General features: G+C 41.8%; 1 protein-coding gene across 1 annotated transcript; it reads left to right on the top strand.

The window, feature by feature from the left end:
* The first annotated feature begins 874 nt into the window (after positions 1–874).
* Positions 875–2,830, top strand: LOC129851112 (uncharacterized). Its single transcript, XM_055917379.1, has 2 exons — positions 875–2,271; positions 2,380–2,830. The coding sequence occupies exon 1, from the start codon at positions 1,077–1,079 to the stop codon at positions 2,052–2,054; it is 978 nt and encodes a 325-aa protein (XP_055773354.1). The 5' UTR covers positions 875–1,076; the 3' UTR covers positions 2,055–2,271; positions 2,380–2,830.
* Positions 2,831–9,834: the final 7,004 nt, after the last annotated feature.

The raw sequence follows: 9,834 nt of genomic DNA, 5'->3' as shown, positions 1-9,834 counted from the left end.
GGCAGCATGATCGTGAGAAGATAGAGTATGATCGTGAGAAGCTAGAGTATGATCGTGTAAAGTATGAAAAGGAATTAGATATGGAGCATGCTAAAATCAAGTTGCAACAAGAACGGATAGAGTTGGTTAGGGAAGGAAAGATTTCAGGGGAGAGTTTGTTCTGGGAAGGTGACCCAGATTTACCTAGGGGTCGTTCCTCTATTGGTCGTGCCCCGGACACATTTGATATTGTTGGGAACTTAAGGTTATTGCCTCAGTTTAATGAAAAGGACCCTGAGACATTCTTTTCGTTGTTTGAGCGTGTTGCTGACGCTAGGAGTTGGCCTGATTCTGACCGCACCTTAATGTTGCAGTGTGTGCTGACTGGTAAAGCGCAGGAAGCATATTCAGCTCTTAGTGTACATGACAGTGTCAGTTATGATAAGGTTAAAACAGCTGTGTTACAAATTTATGAATTGGTCCCTGAGGCTTACCGCCAACGATTTAGAACTTTAAAAAAAGATGATAAACAGACTCATGTTGAGTTTGCGCGACAATTATCTTTACAGTTTAATCGCTGGTGTTCCGCCTCTGAAGTTGTGACCCTCCAAGGGCTGTGTGATCTGATTATGTTAGAGCAATTTAAGGACACAATCCCTGCTCATATTGCCACATATATTAACAAACGAAAAGTGAAGAATGTCGCTGAAGCTGCGGTTTTGGCGGATGAGTATGTGTTGACTCACAAAAGTGTCTTTGCAGAGCCCCATATTCGGAATGAGTGGGGGCATTCGGATAGATTTGGGCTTCGCTCACCAAGATATTTTGGTTCACGGGCAGAGTTCAACTCAACTAGGGTTGAGCCTGACTCCCGTGGAAAAGCTGACTTTGGGCAAGAGTGTCATTACTGTCATGATTCAGGTCATTGGAAAAACGAATGTCCGGTTCTCAGGAAAAAGGACAAATTCAGTACGCGTGATTACGTTAAATCTAAGCCTACGGCGTTAGCTGCGCCTGTTTCACATCAGTTCACTCATGACACGTGGTCTCAGGCGCAGGTGAAAGTCCATATTCACCCAGGCTATTTACCTTTCATTATGGAAGGTTTTGTGTCTATATTAGGGAGTAAGGAATTGGTGCCAGTGAAGATCTTGAGAGACACAGGTGCCTCCGAATCGTTTGTGTTGGAGTCTGTGTTACCCTTTTCAGCTGAGACTGATTCGGGGAAGAGTGTTCTAATTAGGGGAATAGGTTTGAACACTCTTTCAGTTCCATTACATAAAATGATGTTGGATTGTGGGCTGGTAAAAGGTGAGGTTGTTGTGGGGGTGCGTCCTTCATTGCCTATTGAGGGTATTGACGTTATTCTTGGGAATAACTTGGCTGGTGATCGTGTATGGCCTGTCGTGTTCCCATCTCGAGTTGTTTCCATAAAGCCGTCAGTTGTTGAAATTCCAGATGAGAGTGTACAGAGCTCCCCAGAGATGTTCAGTGCGTGTTCTAGGAGTCGTGGTGAACTGGTCACTGTGCCTACTAATGAGAATACCACAAAGAAGTATGCCACTGCTTTCCCTGTTATTCCGTTATCTGTTACCCACTCAGATCTAATCAATGCGCAACGGACTGACCCCACATTAGAAGAGTTGCGTAACCAAATTGTGCCTGTGGACCAGTTGGGAGATGTCGCCCATAGCTATTTTCTCCAAGAGGATGTCCTGATGAGAAAGTGGGTGTCTCATGGTAGTCGTTTTCGGGGGGAGGCGATTAGTCAGGTTGTGGTACCAGTAAAGCTTCGTGAGTTGGTTTTGACAACTTCTCACAATGGTGTTGCTGGACATATGGGTGTGAGAAAAACATACCATCGCATATTAAGACATTTCTTTTGGCCTAGATTAAAGAGGGATGTCTCTGATTTCATCAAAACTTGTCACACCTGTCAATTACCTGGCAAACCTAATCAAGCTATTATGCCGGTACCACGGTTTCCTACTCCTGTACTCAGCCAACCTTTTGAGTATTTGATCATTGACTGTGTGGGTCCTTTGCCTAGTGCAAAAAAGGGTAGAGTGAAATGAGTAGTCTGTTACGTTGGGAAGTGGCTATGAATCGTTGGGAATTGTTTAAAAATTAAGGACCTTGCTCTTTCCGTTGGAGTTTGTAGCTGATGTGGTCTCGTGCGCCCTGTTCTTGAATGGTTGTATTGTCTGGTTCTGTCTTTACTGTCTGTTCCCTCCTGGTCTTTTATTCTTCTTTCCTCTTAAATGTTGCTTCCTATGCACTAAGGTTGCTGAGGTCTGGGGAGTCTGTCCTCTTAAATGTTGCTTCCTATGCACTAAGGTTGCTGAGGTCTGGGGAGTCTTTCCTCTTAATTGTTGCTTCCTATGCACTAAGGTTGCTGAGGTCTGGGGACTCTTCTTTCCTCTTAAATAGTGCTTCCCGTGCGCAAAGGTTGCTGAGGTCTGAGGAGGTTGGCTGGGGTAAATTGGAAGTGTGCACGTAATCCCTCATCAATTTGGGACGCAAGTGCTGTGTCAGTTGGGACGCAGAGGTCGGTATGTTGTTCCGGGGTCCTTGTTGGTCCCCGGTTTTATGGGGGGGAATGTGACGACCCTCCCTCTGTCTACCGTTTTCTCTCTCTCCTTGCTCTTGTTTCCCTATTAGGATGCCGGTGGGCGGAGTTGGGAGGGTCGTCAGCTACATGGGGAACACCTGGGCCCACTCTCCCAGGATAAAATCACCACTTCCCCATTCATTAAGGAGACTCTCTCCAGGCAGACATTTTGATAGATTCGGTTATGTTTCATGGTGCTACCTAGTTTCGTTATAAAATAAATATATTTTGTTACCCCTGATCTCCACGTGGTCTCCTTTTTGTTACGGGCTCTGAGCCGGTTCGTGACAGATAGAAGAAACAATGTGAGAGGACGAGGACGAGTGCGTATGCAAGGTGGGCAACGAGGAGGAAGAGGAGGAGGAGGGCAAGAAAGAGAAAGAGGAGGACGAAGAGGAAGAGGAAGACAAAGAGTGGAAATATCTGATGAAATTCGAGCAACAGTTATAGACCATGTTCTTGTCCATGGACTGACAATGAGGGAAGCAGGACTTAGAGTGCAACCCAATTTGAGCCGATTTTCTGTGTCCACCATAGTAAGGACATTCAGAGAAGAGAACAGGTACAGTATACTACTGTATTTCTGTAATTGCAAATGTACTGTACTACACTATATGCAGCTGTTTCAATAGACATTTGTAAAGTTAATCACTATGTATTGTACTGCATGAATATGTTTTGTAACTGCACAACTACTTTTTGTGGAATTACAAGGCTGCCACATGCAGGTGGAAGGACAGCTATATTCACTCGGGAGCAAGAGGCCGTTATAGTTGGCATGGTCCTTCAAGATAATGCAATACGACTCAGAGAAATCCAGGAACGAGTGATAGAAGACAACACACACTTCCAGGGAATCGACAGTGTGAGCATTTCCACAATTGACTGTGTCCTCCATCGTAACAGGATGCGAATGAAACAAGTATACAGAGTACCTTTTGAGCGCAACTCACCAAGGGTGAAAGAACTGCGAGCTCAGTATGTACAAGTAGGCGTACATTCAGAAACATTTACTGTAATCCAGATTGTCTACAGTACTAACACATACTATCTGAATGACATTACTCTTCAGTACATACAATGTATGTGAATCAGAAGCCTAATAGCACTGTCACTGTACGACTTACAAAATCCTACATACAGTATATTGTATTTCTACACAGACAATATTTGACTTGGAATCCTTGGACAGACCCCATGAGTTCATCTTTGTCGATGAAGCAGGCTTCAATCTAACAGAGGAGAAGGAGAGGCCGAAACATGATTGGAGAGCGGGCCATTGTTGAAGTCCCTGGTCAACGAGGTGGCAATGTCACAATCTGTGCTGCTATCAGCAACCATGGTGTTCTGCATCACCATGTTACACTCGGGCCATATAACACCCAGCACCTTCTAAGATTTATTGCCAATCTAAGAGATATTTTATTTGAGCAGCAGGTTCAAGAGCAGCAGGGTCAAGAGCTAAATGAGAATCCCATTCCCACCTATGTGATAGTGTGGGACAATGTCAGTTTCCACCGAGCTACTCAGGTAAGGGAATGGTTTAACATCAATGGGCAGTTTATGAACTTGTACCTCCCTCCATACTCGCCTTTCCTGAATCCGATTGAGGAGTTTTTCTCCTCTTGGAGATGGAAAGTGTATGATAGACAACCCTACACCAGAGTAAATCTGCTGCAAGCCATGGATTTAGCCTGTGGTGATATAGGTGAGGAATCATGTCAGGGCTGGAAAAGGCACAAAAGAGGCTTCTTTCCCCCTTTGCCTCAGAAGGGACAATATTGCTTGTGATGTCGACAATATTGCTTGTGATGTCGACGAAGTGCTCTGGCCTGACCCAGCCCAAAGACAAGAAGAAACACATTGATCACATGTTAACTCCTCTGATTTGTGTCCCTTTTAGTATTGTATACTGTAGTACAGTGCATTGTAGGCTGTATACTGTACAATGGACAAATTGTATGGCCCTGAACATTGTGCTTTCCATTTATTAATCTCTAACGAGTCTCCCTCCCGGATCCGGGATCCTCCTCATCAAAAAAGCTGACTAGCATAGCCTAGCCTAACGCGACAGGGATATCATATAATATAATTTCATGAAATCACAAGTCCAATACAGCAAATGAAAGATAAACATCTTGTGAATCCAGCCATCATTTCTGATTTTTTAAATGTTTTACAGCGAAATCACAATATATATTTATATTAGCTCACCACAATAGCCAAACACACAACGCCATGTTTTCACCATGTTTCCACCGCATAGGTAGCTTTCACAAAACCCACAAATAGAGATAAAATGAATCACTAACCTTGAACAACTTCATCAGATGACAGTCTTATAACATCATGTTATACAATACATTTATGTTTTGTTCGAAAATTTGCATATTTGAGGTATAAATCGTAGTTTTACATTGCAGCCACCATCACAAATAGCACCAAAACAGCCAGAATAATTACAGAGAGCAACGTGAAATACCTAAATACTCATCATAAAACATTTATGAAAAATACATGGTGTACAGCAAATGAAAGATAAACATCTTGTGAATCCAGCCAATATTTCCGATTTTTTAAGTGTTTTACAGCGAAAACACAATATATATTTATATTAGCTCACCACAATAGCCAAACACACAACGCCATTTATTCACCGCCAACATAGCTTTCACAAAACCCAGAAATAGAGATAAAATTAATCACTAACCTTTGGACAACTTCATCAGATGACAGTCTTATAACATCATGTTATACAATACATTTATGTTTTGTTCGAAAATGTGCATATTTAGAGTTACAAATCGTGGTTTTACATTGTGAATACATAGCCACAATGCACCAAATTGTCCAGAGATATTTTGGACAGTCACCTAATCTAACCAAAGAACTCATCATAAACTTTACTAAAAAATACATGTTGTACAGCAAATGAAAGATACACTGGTTTTTAATGCAACCGCTGTGTTAGATTTTTTAAAATAACTTTAGTACAACATACAGCATGCAATATTGTGAGACAGCGCCCTACAATTCTCCGCCTTGTTGGAGCCAACATAAAACACAAAAATATGAAATAACATCATAAATATTCTCTTACTTTTGATGATCTTCCATCAGAATGTTGTGCAAGGAGTCCTAGTTCCAGAATAAATCGTTGTTTGGTTTTAGAATGTCCATTTCTTCTGTCGAATTAGCAACATTGGCTAGCCGTGTGGTGGGCACATGTCCAAGAAATCGTTGCGCCTGCAACGAAAAATCCCAAAAAGTCCCAAAATCCCAAAAAGTCCCAATAAACGTTGAATAAACTGGTCAAACTCGGTTGACAAATCCTACTTTATGATGTTTTTCTTATATGTATCCAATAAAATCAGAGCCGGAGCATTTCGTCGTGTATACGTAACGCATTTCAGAAGACAATGTGGAGTTCCCCTGTGCTGAAAACTGACAAAAGAGCGGACCTGTCACTCCAAAAGCTCTCATTCGGTCTCACATCAAGCTAGACACCCCATTCAACCTTCTACTGCCTGTTGACATCTAGTGGAAGGCGTATGAAGTGCATACAGATCCATAAATATAAGCCAGTTGAATAGGCAGGCCCTGACACAGAGCCCCATTTTCAGAATTTTCACTTCCTGTCTGGATGTTTGCTGCCAAATGAGTTCTGTTTTACTCAACAGTTTTAGAAACTTCAGAGTGTTTTCTATCCAATAGTAATAATAATATGCATATTGTATGATCTAGAACAGAGTACGAGGCCGTTTAATTTGGGAGCGATTTATCCCCAAAGTGAAAACAGTGCCCCCTATTAAGAAGAAGTTTTAACAGTACTGACTGCTCAATAGATTTTGACTGGTTGCAGGTTCATATCAACAAAGAACAATAATTACAGTATCACAGAGACAAAGGACAAGTTTGTGAGATGCAAGGTACAGTACTGTAAAAATAGGGGTACAAGGAGGAGGAAGAACAAAAAACAAAATTGCAAAGAGCAAAGCAGAGTAGTAATTTCTGATCAATTTTGAGCTACTATGATAGAACATGTTTTCGTTCATCAAAAGACTGACGGAAAAATCTGAATTTTCTTTGATTAAAAATGTACTTCTCCCTGAGAATTGTATGTTTTGAACAATGTGTTTTCTATTTTTCGGTGTATTGTTAACTGACTGCTTGAGAGTGTATATCATTTTGATCACTTTGTTTATGATTTGAGAGCAGTGTTTGATTTTGAACACAGGTAAAACTGTTTTGAGGCGAATGTTGCATTTTGCGAGAGGAGTCAGAGGTTATGTAAATAGTGCTTGAAGATGAGGTTTTATGTTTAATGTTTTCAGGAAATGGAGCAAGGTTTCAGAAATTGTGTTTTAGCAATTGAGAAAAACTGTAATTGAAATGCTAATCCTTTGCACATGAACGCTCACTCATTCGGGGATAACTGCAATCAATATACATTTATGCCCAGTGTGTCGTCGTGATCTCTGTTGGAATCGTCAGTTCTTCTGTTGGAGAGTCAGTTCGTCCTCGTTTCTCTCTGCTTTCCTGAAGATCAGTCTTTCATGGTTAGAATGGATACTTCAGAGTACCATTCAGAAATGCTCTCATAGATAGATGTTTCGGCGGTTGTCGATCTTCGCATCCCAGGCTGACATAATTTCTAGCTGCAGACTAGTAAATATTATCTAAGATTTGCTCTTATTCTGTAGGGATCGATAGTCTCAGAGTTGAACCATTTCCAGTCATGTAGCCAATGTCCACGTGTTATGGTTAGGAATTCAACAACCATTTCAACCTTAGCTTATACTGAGGTTTTTGTGGTCTGAAGAGGATTTCCTCAGGTGGGTTTTATTCCTAACAATAGAAAAGGTGGGTCTATGACGCCAGATCATGTCTGTGCTCACGGGGGCGGGCAAATAACTTAGTTAAACTTTAAAGGGAATACAATGCTCTCACATTAAAGGTTTAACATCACAATACATAATTTCACAAATAGTAGAGAGATAGAGAGAGAGAGAAGCATCATGACAATGTCTTCTGGCTCAGTCTCACGTCATAGTCTCACGTTTCTATTCTCAGAGAATTTACTCTGGGGTGATTGAATTCTGCCTGTTTTTTTACAGACAAACACCACCGCAGCCCTTTAGGTCATTGTAAATCCGGTGAGATGGTGAGTGACTAAATGTTTGCCATTGTAAATTATTCAGCCAGCGTCCCAAACAGTTATATGCTGAGCTGCTTGCTCGGGGCTTCTTGTACTTTGGCATGGACCGTAAGCAGTGTCAATAGTTTTTAATGAAACTTGACATAAAGAACTGCCCGGTCATATCCTTAACAAGATACAGTTTACGTGATATAGAATTTATGGTTTGTGACCAAGGGGCAGAATGAACCATGTGGTCAGTTTGACCTTTCCTGGATTAGGTACCATACCCAAATCTTGAGGGGAGCGGAATGACGATTCATGCGGGAAATGTTTTTAAAGAGCATATTTAATAGAATATATTGAATGTTATTATTCCTTATAGGGGGGCGTTTGTATGTGCCTCAACTCAAAATGAAACAGATGTTACCATTATGTTTAGAGGTCCCCTTTAACAAATCCTCTTTGCTCCTGAGCAGAACCGTCTCTGAAATGTATTTCACTTTTTGTGATTGTGCTCTAAAGAGATTAAACCAAAACATTTAATGTTTCTTCCATTTCCATGCACATTTGTGGCCTGCTGGAGGTCATTTTGCGGGGCTCTGGCAGTGCTCCTCCTGCTCAAAGGCGGAGGTAGCGGTCCTGCTGCTGGGTTGTTGCCCTCCTACGGCCTCCTCCACGTCTCCTGATGTACTGGCCTGTCTCCTGGTAGCGCCTCCATGCTCTGGACACTACGCTGACAGACACAGCAAACCTTCTTGCCACAGCTCGCATTGATGTGCCATCCTGGATGAGCTGCACTACCTGAGCCACTTGTGTGGGTTGTAGACTCCGTCTCATGCTACCACTAGAGTGAGAGCACCGCCAGCATTCAAAAGTGACCAAAACATAAGCCAGGAAGCATAGGAACTGAGAAGTGGTCTGTGGTCACCACCTGCAGAATCACTCCTTTTTTGGGGGTGTCTTGCTAATTGCCTATAATTTCCACCTTTTGTCTATTCCATTTGCACAACAGCATGTGAAATTTATTGTCCATCAGTGTTGCTTCCTAAGTGGACAGTTTGATTTCACAGAAGTGTGATTGACTTGGAGTTACATTGTGTTGTTTAAGTGTTCCCTTTATTTTTTTGAGCAGTGTATTTTGGAAAAGGTCATACATTTTTCGCAAAGTCCAGGGACCATTTCATTCACCTTTTTACTTAGCCTACACACTTTGTTCCCTTGTCCGCTCGGTGTGAGACAGAGGTATTACCTAAAGGTATTGGTCAGTGGGTTTGGATGGACATTCCCATAATCCTTTCAGGTCCAGACTGTACTGACTTTCAGGAGTTAAAGTTAAGCCATACTGTGATGGTGTTAGGGGGAAAGTATTTCGCTTTTTAATTCTATAGTCTAATTTGTGTGGTTGGAATTTACCTCTGCTTGAGTGCAGGGGTCAGTAAGTGCACGTCTTACAGTGCAGATATAACCCTAGGACCCCTGGGAGCTAGACCCCTCTCTAACAGTGAGTCAGAAACCTCAGTGTTTTAACACAAGCCATGCTCTTAAGCACTACTAGCAGAGGTGAGAATGGACCTGAACAACTCCACACACTCTTGTTGAGGATTTACTGGTGTCCAGGGATAAAGCTTGATAAAGACTGAAGTCGACAAGAAATCATTAGCCCTCCTCCATCTTCAATTGGGCCATACCTTGAAGTCTCAGGTTAAGTCCATTAGAGGATAGGAAAGAGGGGGGAATTGCTAAACTCTGACTAGTATTGGGAGAGATGGTTTAGAACCACTGAGAGACCTTCTGTTTAAGGAAAAGATGTGGTGCTTCTTCAGCATGCGTCAGACAAGTTCAATTACCACAAGCAATAATTTACTTGGGATAAGAGGCAGCATTGATCATTGCTTTGTCTGTGTCTGCTTTTAGGATTCCAATTTACTGAGCACATTTACAGAGCTAATCAATTTGGAGACAAAAACAACTTTCAAAAGCCAAAACTGAGACTAAATATAATTTGGAACTATGCAAACACTAAGCAAAGAGTGTCTATCCATTCACCAAAACCATCGATGGGTTTTTCAATGACCTAAAGTGCAACATTTCAGAGAAAATGTGT

This window comes from Salvelinus fontinalis, chromosome 3 (genome assembly GCF_029448725.1).
Source record: "Salvelinus fontinalis isolate EN_2023a chromosome 3, ASM2944872v1, whole genome shotgun sequence".
Lineage (NCBI taxonomy): Eukaryota > Metazoa > Chordata > Actinopteri > Salmoniformes > Salmonidae > Salvelinus > Salvelinus fontinalis.
The sequence above is the reverse complement of the archived record's forward strand: the minus strand, read 5'-3'. Positions and strand labels throughout refer to the sequence as shown.